The sequence below is a fragment of the Manis javanica genome, chromosome 1, assembly GCF_040802235.1.
Source record: "Manis javanica isolate MJ-LG chromosome 1, MJ_LKY, whole genome shotgun sequence".
NCBI classification, from domain to species: domain Eukaryota; kingdom Metazoa; phylum Chordata; class Mammalia; order Pholidota; family Manidae; genus Manis; species Manis javanica.
The window spans coordinates 152,631,898-152,653,726 of record NC_133156.1 but is presented as its reverse complement, the minus strand read 5'-3'; the positions used below and the strand labels follow the sequence as shown (position 1 = coordinate 152,653,726).

The window sequence follows — 21,829 nt, the reverse complement described above, 5'->3', positions numbered from 1 at the left end:
TTCAAGAGTTTAATGGATTCATGTCTTACATTCAGGTCTCTGATCCATTTCAAGTATACTTTTGTGTATAGAGTTAGACAGCAATCCAGGTTCATTCTCTTACATGTAGCTGCCCAATTGTACTGACATCAGTTGTTGGAGAGGCTGTCTTTTCCCTGTTGTATATTCATGGCTTCTTTACCATATAATAATTGACCATATATGAATGGGTTTATATCTGGGCTTTCTAATTCTATTCCATTGATCTATGGGGTCTGTTCTTTTTTTTTTAAAGTTTTTTTTTTAAGTTTTTTTTTTTCGAATTTTATTTCGGTATCATTACTCTACAATTACATGAAGGACATTATGTTCACTAGGCTTCCCCCCTCACTAACTCCCCCCCACATACCCATTCACAGTCACTGTCCATCAACATAGTAAGATGCTGTAAAATCACTACTTGTCTTCTCTGTGTTGCACAGCCCTCCCCGTGCCCCCCGCCACTATACATGTTAATTGTAATGCCCCCTTTCTTTTTTCCCTGCCCTTATCCTTCCCTTCCCACCCATCCTCCCCAGTCCCTTTCCCTTTGGTAACTGTTAGTCCATTCTTGGGTTCTGTGCTTCTGCTGCTGTTTTGTTCCTTCAGTTTTCTTTTGTTCTTATACTCCACATATGAGTGAAATCATTTGGTACTTGTCTTTCTCCAGCTGGCTTATTTCCCTGAGCATAATACCCTCTAGCTCCATCCATGTTGTTGCAAATGGTAGGATCTGTTTTTTTCTTATAGCTGAGTAATATTCCATTGTGTATATGTAACACATCTTCTTTATCCATTCATCTACTGATGGACATTTAGGTTGCTTCCATATCTTGGCTATTGTAAATAGTGCAGCGATAAACATAGGGGTGCATCTGTCTTTTTCAAACTGGAGTGCTGCATTCTTAGGGTAAATTCCTAGAAGTAGAATTCCTGGGTCAAATGGTATTTCTATTTTGAGCATTTTGAGGAACCGCCATACTGCTTTCCACAATGGTTGAACTAGTTTACATTCCCACCAGCAGTGTAGGAGGGTTCCCCTTTCTCCACAACCTCGCCAACATTTATTGTTCTTTGTCTTTTTGATGATGGAGATCCTTACTGGTCTGAGGTGTTATCTCATTGTGGTTTTAATTTGCATTTCTCTGATGATTAGTGATGTGGAGCATCTTTTCATGTGCACTTGAGAAGACTGTGTATCCTGTTGTTTTGGATGTAGAGTTCTATAGATGTCTATTAGGTGCATCTGTTCTAGTGTGTTGTTCAGTGCCTCTGTGTCCTTACTTCTTTTCTCTCTGGTGGATCTGTCCTTTGGAGTGAGTGGTGTGTTAAAGTCTCCCAAAATGAATGTATAGCGTTCTATTTCCTCCTTTCATTCTGTTAGTATTTGTTTCACATATATTGGTGCTCCTGTATTGGGTGCATATATGTTTATAATGGTTAAAGCCTCTTGTTGGACTGAGCCCTTTATCATTATGTAATGTCCTTCTTTATCTCTTGTTTCTCTCTTTATTTTGAAGTCTATTTTGTCTGATACTAGTATCTCAACACCTGCTTTTTTCTCTCTGTTGTTTGCATGAAATATCTTTTTCCATCCCTTAACTTTAAGTCTGTGCATGTCTTTGGGTTTGAGGTGAGTCTCTTGTAAGCGGCGTGTGGATGGATCTTGCTTTTTATCCATTCTGTTACTCTGTGTCTTTTGATTGGTGCATTCAGTCCATTTACATTTAGGGTGATTATTGAAAGATACGTACTTATTGCCATTGCAGGCTTTAGATTCGTGGTTACCAAAGGTTCAAGGTTAGCTTGTTTACTACCTTAATGTCTAACTTAACTCACTTATTGAGCTATTATAAACACAGTCTGATGATTGTTTGTCTCCCTTCTTATTCCTCCTCCTCCATTCTTCATATGTTGTGTGTTTTGTTCTGTGCTCTTTTTAGGAGTGCTCCCATCTAGAGCAGTCCCTCTAAGATACCCTGTACAGGTGGTTTGTGGTAGGCAAATTACCTCACCTTTTGCTTGTCTGGGAATTGTTTAATCCCTCCTTGTTATTTAAATAATAATCATGCAGGATACAGTATCCTTGGTTCAAGGCCCTTCTGTTTCATTGCATTAAATATATCATGCCATTCTCTTCTTGCCTGTAAGGTTTCTGTTGAGATGTCTGATGGTAGCCTGATGGGTTTTTCCTTTGTAGGTGACCTTTTTATTCTCTCTGGCTGCCTTTAGTACTCTGTCCCTGTCTCTGATCTTTTCCATTTTAATTATTATGTGTCTTGGTGTTGTTCTCTTTGGATCCCGTCTCTCGGTAGTTCTGTGTGCCTCCGTAGTCTGAGCAATTATTTCCTCCCCCAGTTTGGGGAAGTTCTCAGCAATTATTTTTTCAAAGACACTTTCTATTCCTTTTTCTCTCTCTTCTTCTGGTACCCCTATAATGCGGATATTGTTCCTTTTGGATTGGTCACACAGTTCTCTTTAATATTGTTTCATTCCTGGAGATTCTTTTATCTCTCTCTGCATCAGCTTCTGTGTGTTCCTGTTCTCTGGTTTCTCTTCCATCAATGGCCTCTTGCATCTTATCCATTCTGCTTATAAATCCTTCCAGAGTTTTTTTTGCTTCTGTAATCTCCCTCCGGACGTCTGTAATCTTCCTCCGGACGTCTGTAATCTCCCTCAGGACTTCATTCTTTAGTTCTTACCTATTTCTCTGCAGCTCTGTCAGCATGTTTATGATTTTTATTTTGAATTCTTTTTCAGAAAGACTCGTTAGGTCTGCCTCTGCAGATCCTTTCTCAGGTGTAACTATCTTGGACTGGACCAGATTTTTTTGCCTTTTCATGGTGATAGCAGTGGCTGTATGTAGGTTGCGGGTATGTCAGCTGGGAGAAGAAAGTCCTTTCCTCCTGGGATTTTTTGATTACCATCTCAATTTCATTACTGGTTATTGGTCTGTTCATATTTTTTGTTTCTTCTTGTGTCAGTCTTGGGAGTTTATAGTTTTCTTTTTCTTTTTGTTTTTAAATTTTTATTAGAGTGTGGTTAATATACAACAATCTTAAATTTGTTTCAAATGTACATCACTGTGGTTCAGCAGTCTGTATGATAACTTATATTGTGACTGTGAATTCTTGTGCCCTTTTATTCCCCTCTTGGTATCCCTTATACCTGTCTTAGCCCCTTCCCTTTGGCAACCACTAATCACTTTTCAGTGTCTTTGAGTTTACTGCTGTTTTGTTCCTTCTGTTTTGTGTTGTTATATTCCACAGATAAGTGAAATAGTATGGTATTTGTCTTTCTCCTCCTGGCTTATTTCACCAAGCATAATACCCTCTAGATCCATCCATGTTGTTGCAAATGGCAGAATTTCTTTTCTTTTTATGGCTGAATAACACGTACCACCTCTTCTTTTTTCATTCCTTTATTGATGGACACTTAGGTTGCTTCCATGTCTTGGCTATTGTAAATAGTGCTGCAATAAACACAGCGGAGCATATGTCTTTTCGAATCAGGGATTTTGTTTTCTTTGGGTAAATTCCTAGTAGGTGGAATTACTGACTCAAATTGTATTTCTAGGTTTAGTTTTTAAGGAACCTCTCCATACTTCTTTCCACAGTGGCTGCACCAGTTTCCATTCTCAGCAACAGTGTAGGAGGGTCCCCCTTTCTCTGCATCTTTGCCAGCATTTGTTTTTTCTTGCCTTTTGGATAGTGGCCATCCTAACTGGTTTGAGATGATACCTTATTGTGGTTTTAATTTGCATTTCCCTGATAATTAACCATGTGGAGCATCTTTTCATGTGCCTGTTGGCCATCTGACTTTCTCCTTTGGAGAAATATGTGTTCAGGTTCTCTGCCCATTTTTTGATAGGGTTATTTGATTTTTGGGTGTTGAGGCATGTTAGTTATTTTTGGATGTTAACTGCGTATCAGATGACTTGTTTATGAATATATTCTCCCACACTATAGGTTACCTTTTTGTTCTGCTGGTGGTGTCCTTTGCTGTACAGAGCTTTTTAGTGTGATATAGTCCCTTTTACTGATTTTTTATTTTGTTTCCCTTTCCCGAGTAGGTGTGTCCAGGAAAAAGTTGCTCATGTTTATATTCAAGAGATTTTTACTTATGTTATTTTCTGAGTGTTATTGTTTCATGACTTATATTAAGGTCTTTGATCCATTTTGAGTTTACTTTTGTGTATGGAGTTAGAACAATCCAGTTTCATTCTCTTACATGTAGCTGTCCAGTTTTGCCAACACCAGTTGTTGTAGGAGCTGCCATTTCCCCATTGTATGTCCATGGCTTCTTTATCGTATATTAATTGCCTGTATATTCATGTGTTTATAGGGTTTATATCTGGGCTGTCTGTTCTGCTCCACAGGTCTATGGGTCTGTTCTTGTGCCAGTACCAAATTGTTTTCATTACTGTAGCTTTGTAGTAGAGAGCTTGAAGTCAGGGTGCATAATCCCCCCCCCCCCCAGGTTTGTTTTTCTTTCTCAGCATTGCTTTGGCTATTTGGGGTCTTTTGTGGTTTCATATGAATTTTAGTACTATTTGTTCTAGTTCATTGAAGAATGCTGTTGGTATTTTGATAGGGATTGAACTGAATCTGTAAATTGCCTTGGACCGCATGGCCACTTTGACAATATTAATTCCTCCTATCCATAAGCACGGGATAGGTTTCCATTTATTGGTGTCTTCTTTAATTTCCCTCATTAGTGTTGTAGTTTTCAGAGTGTAGGTCTTTCACCTCCTTGGTTAGGTTTATTCCTAGGTATTTTATTCTTTTTGATGCAGTTGTAAATGGAGTTTTCCTGATTTCTCTTTCTGCTAGTTTGTTGTTACTATATAGGAATGCAACATTTTTTTTATTTTGTTTTTGTGTTTTGTATCTGTTTTGATTTTGTATCCTGCAACTTTGCTGAATTCAGTTATTAGTTCCAATAGTTTTTTGTTGGATTCTTTAGGATTTTCTGTGTATAATGTCATGTCATCTGCAAACAGTAGGAGTTTCACTTCTTCCTTACCAATCTGGATGCCTTTTATCTCCTTGTGTTGTCTGAATGCAGTGGTTAGGCCCTCCAGTACCATGTTGAGTAAAAGTGGTGAGACTGGACATCCTTGTCTTCTTCTGATCTTAGAGAAAAAGCTTTCAGCTTTTTGCTGTTAAAAACCATGTTGGCTATGGGTTTGTCATAAATGGCCTTTTATTATGTTGAGGTACATATCCTCTATACCCATTTTGTTGAGAGTTTTCATGAATGCATGTTGAATTTTGTCAAATGCCTTTTCAGCATCTATTGAGATGATCATGTGATTTTTATCCTTTTTGTTAATGTGGTTAATGATACTGATTTACGAATATCATATACCATTCTTGTATCCCTGGTATAATATAAATCCCACTTGTTTATGATGGATGATCTTTTTGATGTATTTTTTGATTCAGTTTGCTAATATTTTGTTTAGGATTTTTGCATTTGTGTTCTTCAGTGATAATTGGTTTGTAGTTTTCCATTTTGTGTTGGTATTAGGGTGATGCTGACCTCAAAATGTGTTTGGAAGTGTTTCCTCCTTTTCTTCTTTTTGGAATACTTTAGGATGGTTATTAGCTCCTCTTTAAATGTTTGGTAGAATTCAGCTGTGAAGGCATCTGTACCTGGACATACGTATTTTTGGATTTTCTGATTATCAGTTGATATCACTTGTAAGTCTTTTCAGATTTTCTATTTCTTCATGGGTCAGTCTTGGGAGGTTTTATTTTTCTAGGAAGTTGTCCACTTGTAGGTTGTCTTAAGTTTTTGACATGTAATTTTTCATAGTGTTCTCTAATAATTTGTATTTCTGTAGTTATTTGTTGTGATTATTCCTTCTTCATTTCTGATTCTGTTTATGTGTGTACACTGTCTTTTTTCTTGGTAGGTCTTCCTGGGGTTTATCTATTTTGTTTGTTTTCTCAAAGTACCAGCTCCTGGTTTCATTGATTTTTTAATTTTTTTCTATTGTTTTAGTCTCTGTTTTGTTTCTTTCTACTCTAATATTTATTATGTCCCTCCTCCTACTAACTTTGGGTTTCATTTGTTCTTCTAGTTTCTTTGGTGGTTGTGAGTTTGGACTGTTTATTTGGGATTATTCTTGTTTTTGAGGTAGTCCTGTATTGCTGTGTACTTCCCTCTTACAACCACTTTTATGGTGTCCCACAAGTTTTGGACTGGTGTATTTTTGTTTTCATTCATTTCCTTGTATTGCTTGATTTCTATTTTAATTTCTTCATTCATCCATTAATTATTAGGAAGCATGACTTTTTGTCTCCATGTGTTTGTATGTTTTTTTCATTTTCTTTGTGTAATTTATTTCTAGTTTCATACCATTGCTGTCTTAAAAGATGCTTTATATAATCTTTTTGAGTTTATTGAGGCTTTTCTTGTGTCCTTGTATGTGATCTGTTCTTGACAACGTTCAATGTACACTTCAGAAAAATGTGTATCCTCCTGCTTTTGGGTGGAACATTCTGTAGATACTTGTGTAGTCCATCTGATCTAATGTCTTCATTCAGTGCCTCTGTTTCCTTATTTTTGATCTACTAATCTGCATGGTGTGTTAAAGTCTCCTAAAACCAAGGTGTTACAATCTGTTTCCCCCTTTAATTATGTTAGTATTTGTTTTACATATTTAGGTGATCCTATGTTTTGTGCATGGATTGTTATAATGGTAAATATTCTTGTTGGACTGACCCCTTTATTGTTATGTAATGGCATTGTTTATCTCGTCAACTGTCTTTGTTTTGGAATCTATATTGTGTGGCATAAGTACTGCTACTCCTTTTTTCTCTCCCTTATTTGCGTGAAATACCTTTTTCCACCTCTTTCAGTCTTTGGGTGTGAAATAAGTCTCTTTTAAGCAGCATATAGATGGATCTTGTTTTTTAATCTATTCTGTCTCTGTCTTTTGAATGGTGTATTCAATCTACATTTAAAATAATTATAGGTATGTGCTTAATGCTATTTTATTTTTTCTGGTTGTTTCTGTAGTTTCTCTATGTTCATTTCTTCCTCACTTATACTCTTGTTATTTTAAGGTTTTCTTTAGTGTTGGGAGTAGATTTCTCTTAATTTTTGTGTATCATTGGCTTTGGGTTTGTGATTGCTGTAAGGTCCATGGCTAGCTTCCTAATTACATAATAGTGTATGTTAAGTTGATGATTGCTGTATTTCAAACAAAATCTAAAAGTACTTTTTAAGAAAATTTTTCCTCCTCCTCCACACTTTATGTAGATGTCATAAGCAGCATTTTTTGTGTATTCCTTGACTGATACTGTGTATAGTTTCTTTTACTACTGTTGTTTTATCTTAATTTCATACTTGCTTGGTAACTAACCCGTCTACTACCTTTACTGTTGGTTTCTTTTTTTTTTAAAATAAGGTATTGATATACAATCTTATGAAGTTTTCACATGAGCAACATTGTGGTTTCAACATTCACCCATATTATTAACTCCCCCCCCTCCCCCACCACACACACACTGCAATCACTGTCCATCAGCGTAGTAAGGTGCTATATTGTCTTCTCCATTGGTATACTGCCTTCCTGTGGGTTTATTTTCACTGGTGAAAACTGTTTCGGTTTAAGAACATTTCCATCTATGGAAGTCCTTTTAACATATCCTTTAATGCCAGTTTAGTGGTTATAAATTCCTTCAGCCTTTGTTTATCTGGGAAATTTTTAATCCCCCCTTGAAATCTGAATGATAATTTGCTGGGTAGAGGATTCTTGGTTGAAGGTCCTTCTGTTTTAAAACATTAAATATTTCATGCCACTCTTCTGGTTTGTAAAAGTTCTCCTGAGAATCTGCTGATAGGCTAATGGGGTTTCTCTTATAAGTAATGTTTTTTCTCTCTGGCTGCTTTCAGTACTCTCCTTCATTCTTAGTTGTTTCATTATATGTCTTGGTGTTGTCTTCATGGGTTCCTGTTGTTAGGGGCTTTTAGCACTTATGGGACTTGAGTGTCTATTTCCTTCCCCACATTGGGGAAATTGTCAACAATTATTTCCTCAAAGAGACTTTCTATTCTATCCCTTTGTCCTTCTCCGCCTGGTACTCCTATTATGCAAAATATTGTTTCATTTGGAGTTGTTATACACCTCTTACCATTCTTTCATTCCTAGAGCTCCTTTTTTCTCTCTTTCCTCAGCTTTGTTGTGTTCCTCTTCTCTAATTTCCATCTCATTGACTGTCTCCTCTACTTGCAGCAATCTATCATTCCCTCCATTGTATATTTCATTTCAGTTACTGAATTCTTCAGGTCTGAGTGTCTCTTTTTCAACTTTTCTATCCTTTTGTTGAAGTCCTCTCTGAGATCTTCAATACTTTTGTGTATATCAGTGAGCATTTCATTTAGCCCTTCTCTGGTGTCTTATTCTGTAGTTTTGTTTGGATCAAATTCCTCTTCTCATTTTGTCAGTGTTTCTGTGTTTATTCCTTTGTATTAGGTGAATCTTCTGTATTTCTGGCCTAGAGAGTACTGACTTTATGAAGAAGGCATCCTGTGGTGCTGGAAGATCAAGACTCTTTGCTCAATAGTGCCTGATTCTCCTTTGTGGTACAGCCCCAGTTGCTGTTGGTGGGCTCTGGGCAGGGTCCCCTTTGTGTCTCTCTGTCAGCTGTGGTCTGTCAGTCTGCTGTGGAGGGCAGTTCACCTCTCCTGGCCCTTTATTAGCAGAGCCTCAGGGTTTCTACTGGGATCATTGTTGGTGGGGGGCAGCTGTGTGGGTGCCTCCACAGTTCCAATGAGATAGGGCCAAGAAAGCTAGGAATGCCTCCTTTTTTCTACCAGGCAGCAGTCTCCCTCTGCCTGCCAGGCAGCAAAGTCTGATGATGCTGGGCCCAGCAGGCTGGCAGTGCGCAGGGAAGTGCCTCAGGGCTGAGCCGCCAGTGAGGGGAATGGAGCATTTTAGGCTCCCATGCATGTCTGTCTACTTTGCCTGAGGGCACGATGGGGAAACATAGTCCACCTGCCCTTCTGTGGAGAGAGCTCCATCAGCCGCTTGTCCCTCTGGCACCTCTTCTGCTTCTGGCAGATCTTTCAAACTGCCACCTCTCTTTTGGGTCTCAGCAGGACAGATAGAGTGTGCCTGTCCTCCACAAGTGGCCCAAGTCTCAGTCTCCCAGAGTGCTCCAACTCTTCCTGGTGTCCAGCCCTGCTAATCATCCGAACCTAATGCATTGTGGACTTGTGCTCCCAGAGAAGATCTGGAGGGCCAGGTGTGCAGGGTTTCTGGGTACTTAACCCTCCCTGCTCCATTCTTCTTCTGCCTGGGGGCTGGGATGGGGGAAGGAGGTTGGTCCTGCTTGATTGTGCCTCTGCCACTTGACCCTTTTCTTTGTGTTCTTCCCCAGGTGTAGGTGGTTTGTCCTGCAGTCTTCAGGTCATTTTTGGGGTTAGTCGTATTTGCTGTAGTTGTTCCTTGTGTGGGTGGGAGGAGGTTCCTGCCTTGCCTTCCTACTCCACTGTCTGCTTTTTACCTTCTCTCCTTCGTTGTATGTTTAAAAGTTGCTAAGAGAATAGATCTTAAAAGTTCTCACCACAACAAAAAATGGTTTGTAACTATGTGAGTTGATGGATGTTAACTAGACTTATTGTGGAAATAATTTTTTATTTTATACATGTATCAAGTCATTTTGTTGTATACCTTAAACAAATACAATGATATGTATCAACTGCATCTATAAACTATAATAGCAAAACAAAATTTTTTCTTTGAAACATTGCTGAGCATATGCTGTCTCATTATACACTATCATGATTTACAAATGCTCATTATACACTATCATGATTTACAAATGCTATCTCATTTCCCTTAGGGAATGATTAGTATTTTAGGGATTTTACAGTTTTATAGCTAGATGGTGGAGCTAAGATTTAAATTGAGCTCTGTCTGATAGAAAATTTTTGCATCATTGGGTGAAAATTACCCATAGGATGACTATTTTGTGGTTACTATAAAGTTTTTAAAGAACTGTTATCTAAAAATGTAAAGGATTCTTATGGGATGGTGAGGTTTTCAAGGGAAAGATGTAAGTTTCTCTAGTATGTCACAGGTTGTTACTAAAAATCATAGGGGTTGTTGCTAATGTATTAACCATTTTTTTTTTTACTGAGTAAAATACAGTTTACTGAGTAGATTTTTTGGAGAAAGTCTTCCCAGGTGTGCTAGACAAACAATTTTAAATGTATATTGTTTATAACAGCTGTCTCCTAACTCCACTATACAGGTTTGATAGGAATTTTTAAGCTCTTTATTTTGAAGTAAAGATTTTGCATAAAAGTTACAAAGACTGTACAGAAAGGTCCTGTGTATATTTCATCCAGCTTTCCCTAGTGGGCACATCTTGAGTAGCTGTAGTACAACACCCAAATCAGGGATTTGACCTGCTATAGTGTGTATATAGTTTTTTCACTTTAGCATGTGAGTAGGCAAGTGTAACCACTTCTGTAATCAAGATACAGAACTGTCCCATCATCACAAAGATTGCTGTGCTACTTCTTTATAGTTATTCCTACCCCTCCTTCCCATCTCCCAAAAGCTTTGACAACTACTAAGTTCTCTGTCTTTATAATTTTGTACTTTCAAAGTGTTATGTAAATGTCATGCAGTGTAGACCTTCGAGGTTGGCATCTCTCATTCAGCAGAATGCTCTTGAGAGCCATCCAAATTGTGTGTATTACTAATTTGCTCTTTTTATTGCTGAGGGATATTTCACGGTATGAATGTGTCTTTTTGAGGGACATTTTGGTTGTTTACCAGCTTTTGGCTGTTATATGAAGAATTGTACAGATTTTAAAATATGACATTTAAAAAAATTCCTAAATACAAGTATTAGTAACATTTAAGTTCTTCTCTCCCTATGATAAACAGCTGGGTTTTAAATATTAATCTAAAATGTTAAGTCCAAGTGTGTATGTTTCTTATCTTTGTGTTATGTTTCAAACAATTCCCTTACTGGCTGTGACAGTCGAGTCTGTTTGATGGCAGTGACATTAAGGAACACATATAATAGTAGGGGATTATTATTCTTGCAGTGTAATAAAAGTCTTTTGAAGCATTCTTATTTTCTTCAGTAACTTTAAAGACATTGTTGTCTAGAGCTAAACCTCTTATATCAGATTTTTTTCTAATTTTTGCAATTGAAATCCATGAGGTTTGTAGTAGTTACCAGTAATACTATTTCTCCTTAAATTTAAGGTTTACTTAAATAGCTTTTTGACATTTGTTTAATGAATGAAAATATTAGTAGAGGGCCTTTTTTTCTTGAGTATGAAGAGTAGAATTTTCGTAAAGCACTCATAATGGTGTTGATCTTTCACTTAGATATGTTTGTTTTTAAACAGATCATAGAAGTCTAGGACTTTTTTGCAGATACAAAAAGGTGTAGTATAAGCTTAATGGAAATGATCCAGAAGAAGGAGAGAGACGAGTGAAGGCAGGAGAGCACTGAAGCAGTGCTGCTCAGGGAGGCATGGCCCTCACTAGGTGGAGGGAGCAGGGAGGACATGTGCCTGCAGGGTGGGTGCAGGGGGTTTGAGCGTGATGGCTTGGTTTTCTCAGTGAAGGATGAATGGTGATCCTAAGTTGAAATTGAGGGTTGTGGGAAAGTATGGGAAATTGGAAGAGAGGAGTATGAGGTGACCTCTAAAGGGAGCAGAGAAAGTGAGTCTAGTAGAGATAAAATAGGGTTTTCTGTGAGGCATTACTGGTTTGGAGTTTGAGGTCTTGAAAATCAGTCAGTAAGCCTGGTTGTGATTTCCCAAATACACTACCCTTCATTGTTCGACTGTTGGTGTGTAGGCTCAGAGAAAACAGATGGTAGGGTTCTTTTAAGGCCAGATAGAGGGAAGTAAATTGAGGGACTCTGTAAGCAATTAGCCAGTAATTATTGGTATTAAGAATTTTGGCATTTCAGCTTGACAGAGAAGGAAAGTGTGTGTGTGTGTCTGTCTGTCTAATGAAAATTTAAAACTTGGTGTGAGTGTATCAAAGAGAGCTTTCCATGTGGTAGAGGCAAATTTATGTGGCAGTGAGGGCATGGGATCCCCTAGAGAGGGAAGAATAAGAGGGTGTGGTGGTCTGAGTAGTATGACCAAAATACAGATTTGGAAGGCCTTTGTCAGTGCCAAATGGATGGCTAAGAACCGGACCATAGAGATCAACTAATTAAAGAACTCAGTAGCCAGGCTATTGTATATTTTGTACATCTTTCAGTTGCCAGTTCTGGTGACAGATGTTAGAAATGAAGGAAGTAGGTTCTATTCCAGTTGCTAATGAGGAGGAATGGATAGTTGGAGGAGATGGATAGCATGCATATCCTTTAGAAAAGAGGATTAAAATAGGTGTCAGGGGAGATGTGATTTGGAGGTGTCATTGTGAATAAGTAGGTGACAAACCCCATTTCCACTACTTGGATATAGGCTAATAGAGAAAAAGCTACCATGGCAGGGAAATGATGGGGGCTATCTCAAGTTGATGCTCCATTTAATTAAGGCCAGAAGGAGAAGACTGAGAAAATAGTGGAACAGTAAGAGCTCCAGAAGGAATGGGAGGGAGTAGGGGATTGAGTCAGATTCAGGTAGATGCAGAGTAGTTTAAGGATAAGGACTCTGATAAGAGGCTTGACTGGGAGGCCCAGGCTTTTCGTGGTGACTAGAGCTTTTGGATATGGGACAGTGGTTGTGGCAGTCTCTGAGGTCAGTCTAGCCAGCCACTGTTGCTGTGTAATCCCAGATGTTTCTCCACATATATTTCTGAAGGTTTAGCTTCTGGGCTGGCAGCAACTCTCTGAAGGGGCTACTGCGGTATGTACGATGGTAGGCGCAGTGTACTGAGAATGTGGACATAGTGGAGTGGTACTCACAGGAGTCGTGATGTGTTTAAGATTGCACAAGTGTTTCCCTGATTTTTTTTTAATAGGAGCAGCTTTTGGATTGTAAAGGTGAAGATGGATGGAATAAACTTTTTGACTTGATTCAGTCAGAACTTTATGCAAGACCTGATGATGTGCATGTGAACATCCGACTGGTGGAGCTGTATCGTTCAAATAAAAGGTTGAAGGATGCTGTGGCTCACTGCCATGAGGCAGGGAAAAATATAGCTTTGCACACAAGTTTAGAATGGAATTCGTGTGTTGTAAAGACCCTTAAGGTAGGTAAAAACTCATGAGTCTCTACATTTCTACATAGGCAATTACTGTACCTTCCTTTGTGTTTAAAGCAACGCCCTCCAAGACTTAAATTTATTTTATTTGTATATAGTAAAATGAAAATTTTTACTAGGATATTTTCAGTCAATAATGGGTGGAATGGAGAAGTAAATAAAACAAATACCTATACTTTCGTTGTTACACACTGCTCTGAAAATCAGTGTGGTTTTAGAAATATAGGAAAGGGCAAAGAAATTTGTAGGCATAAAATCAGTTTTGTAACACTTGATTAAGTTTTGTGATGTAATGCTTTTTCTACAAAACAGGAATATCTGGAATCTTTACAGTGTTTGGAGTCTGACAAAAGTAACTGGCAAGCAACCAACAAAGATTTACTCTTGGCCTATGCAAATCTTACGCTTCTTACACTGTCCACTAGAAGTGTGCAAGAAAGTAGAGAATTACTGGAAAGGTATGTTGATGTAAGGGGGTGCTTTAGTATACATTCTGTAGGAGTTCAGTCTTTTGTTTAAGCATCGTTGCCGTTTTCTTCATTCTGTAACATACCCAGGGCTAATAGTTAATACAGTGAAGCACTTGGAAGCAGTCGTACTTCTTTTGTGGGGATGTTATAATTGGTTTTGTTCTGCTTTGATTTTTAGAGAACTGTATCGTTCAGGCTTGATTAAATTATTAGTATAGTTACATATCCAGTTTTGGCATACTTAACAAATAGGCAGTTCTAAAAATGAATGCTCTAATTGCTATTCCGTATTTTTATTAAAAGAAATGACATCTTGAGTGAAAAATCAGAATCAGCTCCATCTGTCAGATGTTCAAGAATAAGCAGTTAGCATCGTTAGTACTTCAGAAAACACTTAAAATATTTAGCTTGGAAACAAGATAGCTAATGTATGATACATGATTTTTCTCTTTTCCTAAGTATGATGTGGAGAACCTTATCTCCACTTCATTAAAATAAATTCATTGAACAAAACATCACTTGTATTTTATGAGGATGTTAGTTTGAAGCAGAGGTTGCCTGGAGTTTGTGGGCAAATTACGGCCCACTGCCTGATTTTATGAATTGAAGTTTCATTGGAACACTGCTATGCTTCTTCGTTACGTGTTCTCTGTGGCAATTTTCACGCTGCAGTGGTGGAGTTGAGCAGTTTGACAGTGGTTGTATGCTTGCAAAGCCAAATTAGCACGTGGTCTTTATAGAAAAAGCTTGACGGTCCCTGGTTAGACTGTCCATTTGTTTGGAAAGTAATTCTTGTTCTGCATCTGGCATATGGAAAGCAGTTCTTTTCACTGACATATAGAGGGTAGGTAGTTTTCTTGAAGAACTTTTTAGTGTCCTAAGATGGAGTTAAGGGTAGTGTCCAAAAAAACTGACTTGAGCTTCCAGATTATTTTAGAAAATATTTAGGATATTTTCTTTTGTATGGCTTCTATACCTAACAATTTTTGGTCACATTAGAAAATGAGGGTGAAAAAGGCAAATAATTTCTTAGTAGTACTACAAAAATAATAATTTTACCCTCATGGGTACTCTGAAGGGGTCTTGAGAACTTCTAGAGGTCCCTGAAACTCACCAGAAGAAATACTTGTTGCTCAAGTTTCTTATTTTAACCTACTTTAAAAGCATGCTTTGCATTTTAAGCTCTTGCTTTTCTTAAAAATGAAGATTCTGAAGACCATTAGGATTTAGAAGCACTAATTAGTACATAGATTCTGATTTTTCACTCAAGATGTCATTTCTTTTAATAAAAATACAGAATAGCAATTAGAGCATTCATTTTTAGAACTGCCTATTTGTTAAGTATGCCAAAACTGGATATGTAACTATACTAATAATTTAATCAAGCCTGAACGATACAGTTCTCTAAAAATCAAAGCAGAACAAAACCAATTAGAGAGAAATGTAATTTATTTAAGGCTGTATTTACCTATGTTGTAAGAACAATTGTGGCATTGGTAACCCAAATATCAGTACTGCAATTTAAAAATAGCATGTCTAATTTGAGAGATTCCAACTTTGAATAAAATAATGAAACCTATGATAGAGAGGAAACCAGAAAAAATATATTTTCCCAGTTTTATTCTGGTTTATTATGAAACATAAACCATAATCAGTAATCTTATCATTTGATTTGTATCTTTTCAATGATTGGAGGGCTGGGAATAACTTCTTTGGAATAAGACATTATTCTAGAATTTAAGCTTGAAGTATAGAAAGGATGTGGAATGAAAATATGCAGTAGATTAATAATTGATAAAGTAGAAAAAGAATTATTAGGAGTTTGAATGTGGAACATGAAGCATGAAGTAAATCTTTTCATTAATTTTTTTTAATTAAAAAAATGAACCATGATTATTCACAATGCAATGTGTTTAATATCTGTTTAATTAATGTTACTATTACAGCTTTGATAGTGCTCTTCAGTCTGTGAGATCTTGTGTGGGTGGAAATGATGAACTTTCAGCTACTTTCTTAGAGATGAGAGGACATTTCTACATGCATGCTGGTTCTCTGCTCTTGAAGATGGGTCAGCACAGTGATGTGCAGTGGCGCGCTCTGTCTGAGCTGGCAGCATTGTGTTATCTCAAAGCTTTTCAGGTAAGCCTTTTCCAGTTTGGGTGCAGTCTAAATTTCACTGAGACTTGTTATTTCACATGGAGCTGTATCCTGGTATATGATGAAAATATGAATAAACTCATAGAATCAAAGTTAAAATGAAATAATTTGGTGATAAATAAGATTTATGCAGTACTGGTGAGGCTGGTAAAACAGGTACATGAATGCATTGCTGGTGCAGTCCACATTGCTATCACTTACTGGAAGACCCATTTGAAGAGTTTGATCTTTTTACTCTGCCGTTTCTGGGAACCTGTAATAAGGAAATAATCTCAAATGTGGATAAAACTTGATTCAGAAGATATACGCAACTGGGACAGAAGCCTAACTAAATAAATTTTGGGATATGGTTATGTAAGCTGGGATAGAAGAATATGTTCATGAGCATTTTAACATGTTAATTGAAAAGCATGTAATATGTATATAACATTAATGACAGTATAATATGGCAGTATATTTATTTATCTTTGGGAACATAAAGTCTTTCCTTGTACGTAGAACATGACATGAAGGAAATATGCCAAAATGTTAATGACCATTTAGGTGAAGGGATGCCGGCTATTATCCCTTGTGCAACCCATTTTAGTAGTTTTAATTAATGTTTTCTCCATGAGCTTGCGTTAATTCTGAAATGAAGAGAAATAAGCTGTCTGCCCAAGAATGCATGAAGGCAGCTTATAAAAATCATTGTTATTTTTAGAGACCTATCTTTTGTTTGAGGGAGAAAAAAGGATTCCTTGTAGAATTACTTTTAGAGAAGGCTTCTTGTCTAGTTCACATAGTATATAGATTTTTTTAAAAAACACTGTTGATATTTATCCCACAATGTTAAATTCTATTTGTTCAGCAGAAGCATTTAGGTTCATGAGGAATATATTTATTAGTAAAAATTAGTGAATTTACTGAAGTTTGCTATTTGTAATTTACATAAGCACTAAAAGTTTCTTATGATGAGTACTTTTATAGAATTCTCAGCTGATAGTTATTTTTAATGGAAACTAGAAGATACTAAAAATACATATGTTTTTAAAGTTAATAGTCAGCTATTTTAAACTTTTACCTATTCTTAATAGTAAAAACTAAATCTCTCTTTTAACACATTCACTAAAATCTCCTTTCCTGGAAATCAACCACTGTTACCAGTTTCTTGGGTATTCAAGAATTTTTCTGCATATGCAAGCGTATAATACACCCTTTCTCAACTTTTAGAAACTGTTTTGCCTCAGTGGAGGAGTGCTTTATCTACTGTTGAATACCTCGCTTTCTTCACTGTTTTCCCATTGTTCAATTTCTAAACATAGAAATCTCCCTCAGCCTCCCTCCCTCTCTTTCTGTTTCTCTTGACCTTCTACATATTTCCATTGAATGGATGTGTAATGGAAACCTCTTAGATGCTTGGATTTTGTATTATCATTTGCTGTAAAGCCTAATTATCAAATGATTATACAAGGATACGAGGGAAGTGTGGACTAGCATAGGACTTAAGGAATCATGTCAAGCTAACTTCTTTAATAGTTGAGTTTTCAGACTCTTAATCAGGGGAACACTGTGGTTCTAGTAGAAATATCTTCATTTCAGCTGGGCATTAAAGTCTTGAAACTTTTAATTAAGATGAGGAAATATTGACTTGAGATGATGTGACTAAGTGGTTTCATGACTGACTAGTCACAAATGATAGCTGTTGAATAATTTTGTAAAAAAGGGCCAGTTTTGTGAGTTGAGGTCAGTTTGAAAGCAAAAAGGGTGTCATGTTTTGCTTCCTTGTGTGTTCTTCCACATCTATAGATGACATAGTTTGGCCTCATATTTAGAAAACTTCTGGGTTAAACCATAGGTCCAACTAATGTTTCAAAAATTCAAAACCAGAAGCTTTTGGGTTTATAAGGAATATATTTTGAAAAACTAGTTACGTTTGCAAAGGTGATTATATTTACCTGGTTTAAAATTCTAGTGGTGTGTATGAGTATACCATGAAAAGCCTTTCTGACTTCTGTTCCTTAGTCATTTACTTCTCTGCCTTGGAGGAGCTAACGTTATTAATTTCTTGTGAGTTCTTCAAGAAATGTTCTATGCATATGTAAGCAGACACACACACACACACACACACACTCATTAACTTCCTCTCTATCCCCCACTCTCTCTCTTCCAACATGCCTCCCTCTCCCACTCACCTTAAAAAAAACAAAAACAAATAGAAAGCATTATGTACATTCTATTTGTTTTCTTTATTTCCATAAAATACATCTTGGTAATATTTCCATATCAGTGTAGAAAGCATATCATAGAAAGTATAGCATCCTCATTTGTTTTGATGGTTGCATATTCCATCTTATGGATACATCAGTTTTGGGTTTTCTAAACCAGTGCCCTAAAACCAAGACATTAGGTTACTTTTATATTTTTTGCTGTGCTACTTTTCAGATAATTCTGCAGTGAATAACCTATTCCATTTCACATGTGAAAATTTATGGGTAGAATAAATTCCTGAAAGGAGAGTCCAAGATCTGTGCATTTGTATTTAGAGCTTTTCCCAAATTTCCAACCTCATAGACATTGCACCAAATTACAGTGCCACTACCAATTAAGAACATCCTTAGAGATTCATAGAAGTTACTTAGCCACTAAGGATATACTTTTAGTATATCTCCAGTGAGTGGTTATTGCCTGTGACTGGACATTTTCAGTGATGGACATTGAATAATTTTCAAGATTGCTATTTCATTTTTGGTTAATTTGTTTCTTGGAGCTTCCTTATATGGAGTAAAAATATTTTCAATCTGTTACCCACTGGTGGTGGTTTTTCTTTTAGGGCTTTTGAAAAAGTCTGAACCTTCTTTTACAAGATAATTCTCTTAATATCTGAAGGCAGGTATCATCTTTTCTCTTCACCACTTTATCTATTCATCACTTTTCAGTTCTTCTTTGTAGGATAGAGCTTGGAGTCCTTTTACTCTCGAGGTTTTCTCAGCTTATCCCAGTGGTATCACAGATAGCCAAACTCTATGAAAATGTGCTGTCCACAGTATGGCATCTCCAAGTACGGTCCCACCAGTTCTATGTAAAGTAGGGCTGTCATCGTTTCTACTGCTGTAGTTCTGTTTATACAAGATAAAAAGTTCACTAACTAAACACTCCATTTCCCCAAATGTAATTTGAATGTGCTTTTAGTGGAAAGTAATTTCTCAGAAGTGGCCTCTGTAGGCATTTTATAGATTATCTAAATTCTTTGGTCCTCCATTTTTGCAGTTGGTTTCCAACTCAGTTTAACCATTGGATAACTGTTTGTTCATTACCCAGAAAAAGCACAGTGTAATAGAAAGGAACAACTTATTATTAGAAGTATTTGAAGTTCAAATCACTAAATACTTTATTCTAAAATTAATCAGGTTCCAAGACCAAAGATTAAATTAGTAAAAGGAGAAGCTGGACAGAATCTGCTGGAATTGATGGCCTATGATCGTCTGAGCCAGTCAGGTAATATTAATGTATAATTGATTTTATTTTAAAAAGAAATGAGGAAAATTTCTCTGTTAGAGCACATCCTATGATGAATATCTATCTATCCAGGACATAATTTGTCATTTTTTTCTCTTTGCCATATTGGATTAGGGCAAAAGATACAGAAAGAATTAAAATAAAAGGTATATTCTTTAAAAGGAACAGGTATTTGATATGGTTTGCTCCCATACGGAGAGGCTCCTTGAGCCTCCTTTAGCTCTGTGCTGAGGCATCTCCTGAGTCCAGACTGACCACTGGTTTGCCCTCAGCTGCTTGCAAGACACTGCTGTGGGGGGCAGGGTATAAGACGACGAAGGCACAGACTTAACTCTTAAGGAACTGACAACATAGTAAGGCACATAGACAATAGATACTCACATTCTATTAGGTAGGTTCTTGAAATTTGTAGATTTATTTCCACTTTTGACTATTTGGGACGGATCCTAAAGGTCTGTACATTTATCCGGTTTGCTAAAGCAAAAACTTCAAGGTATTCATGTAGCCAGTGAATCAAGCTGTGAACCAAAGAAACATACTTTCTGTAGGAAGCAGTGTGATACAAAATTGAATGAACTTTGTAAAGAGCAAGAAGTAGTATTAAGTCAGAGTTGCTGTAAGCTTTGGCCAGTAGTTAGGCTGTTGGTCAAAACTTGTATTACCCCCTATCTCACAGCCTGCTTTTTTGTGAGTGATAGACTACTTTCAGTCTTTGAAAAGTGGCTTTCAGTTCTTTTTTTCTGATGTCTCCCTTCTACCTTTGTAAGGCTATCCTAGATGCCTATGCAGAGTGGCAGTTAGGAAAATGAACTGTGCTTTCATGTCCTTGATCTGGACATTCTTGAGCTTGTCTCTGCTGATTTTTGGAGAGATAATAGCCTAGGAGTGGCCAAACCTGACTGACCAGCAGAATTATTTCAAACAGTGTTTCTTGTTGTTGTTTATTTTAAAACAGCTTCAGCTTAAATTCACATACATATGATTCACATATAATTAGAGTGTACAACTCACTGGTTTTAGTATGCTCACAGATACACAGCCATCACCACAGTTTTAGAATGTTTTCATCACTTCAGGAGGAAACCCCGTGCCTGTTAGTAGTCACTCCCCATTTTCCTCTAAACCTGAACTCCCAGTCCTGTGTAGCCACTAATTTTCTACCTCTTCTGGTTTCTGTGTTCTATACATTTCATATAAATTGAATCACACGATAGATATGTGTGCTTTGTGACTGGCTTCTTTGACTTAGCATAATGTTTTCAAGGTTCATCTATGTTGTAGTATGTACTAGAACTTCATCTGAGGAGTGTTTTTAAATAGATTGCTCACCCCAAATCTCTGGAATCAGAATCTCTGGGAATGGGACCTGGAAATACTTTTTAAAAAAGCTTAGTAGAGGATGATTCTGACCAGACAGGTTTAGAAATCAGTATATCAGATCAGAGAATTTGAGCGTGGCCCTTCTCTTCTATGGCTGCTTAAATCCCACACTTTTATGTGTAAAATATGAATACTTTTGGCATTTTTCATACACATTCCAGTCTTCTGTTTTTCATTTCCTTTTATGCTACCAGGTAATCTATATTCATTTCTTTTCTGCATAAGCATCCCTTTTGTTATACAGTTGTGGTTGTAGGGTTGGAAGGTTACGTCTGAGATAATCATGTTATTTCCCCCTAGGATATATGAATGGACCTATTGAGAGATATGAGTAAAAAAAATAATCTGTATTGTTTAAATGATGGAAATAATTTGTTTTTCAGGGCACATGCTGCTAAACTTAAGTCGTGACAAGCAAGATTTTTTAAAAGAGGTTGTAGAGTCGTTTGCCAACAAAAGTGGGCAGTCTACTCTATATGATGCTCTGTTTTCTAATCAGTCACCTAAGGATAGATCTTTCCTTGCCAGTGATGATATAGGAAACATTGATGTGCAGGCACCAGATACTGATGATTTGGCTAGATATGATATTGGTAAGTTCTGTCTTTCAAAGGAAACATTTTGCATCTTAATCCTTTTATATTAGAAGAAAAATCAAAGCAAAAAGGGGAAATTAAATTACTCATTATCTTTTTACCCAGAAATAATGACTTAGTGTTTTCCTGAATTCTTTTCAGGTTTTTTGAGGGGTTGCGGTGGTGTGAGGGGTTGGTTGTGGTAATGGTGGCATACGTTTTTCATCTAAATAGTTGTTTATACTGTACATATATATGATTTTTCTTTCATGAATTCTGTCCCATTGTATGTCTGTAAACAATCATTTTTAATGACATGTAATCTGCTTTATGAATTAGTTATTTGCTTGTCACATTTATATTTGGGCATCTAAGATGTTTCCAGTTTTTTCCATTATTAAAAATAATACTGTGATGAAAACCTTGAAGTGTCTTCATTTCAGATTTTTTCCATTGATTTTTAAAAACATAGTAACTGGAACAAAGTTGATGAGCCTGTTTGAGTTTCTTGCAAATTGCCTTTTGCT

The 21,829-nt window shown here is 36.8% G+C and overlaps 1 protein-coding gene across 6 annotated transcripts in view; it reads left to right on the top strand.

Moving 5' to 3' along the window:
* Positions 1-21,829, top strand: part of RGPD4 (RANBP2 like and GRIP domain containing 4) — a 78,489-nt gene that overhangs the window by 19,055 nt on the left and 37,605 nt on the right. For all 6 annotated transcript variants that reach the window (XM_037015404.2, XM_037015405.2, XM_073238712.1 and 3 more), the window contains exons 5-9: positions 12,983-13,213; positions 13,538-13,683; positions 15,642-15,834; positions 19,239-19,326; positions 21,111-21,320. In XM_037015404.2, the coding sequence (XP_036871299.2) occupies positions 12,983-13,213; positions 13,538-13,683; positions 15,642-15,834; positions 19,239-19,326; positions 21,111-21,320 (868 nt within the window). The remainder of the gene's footprint in view (positions 1-12,982; positions 13,214-13,537; positions 13,684-15,641; positions 15,835-19,238; positions 19,327-21,110; positions 21,321-21,829) is intronic.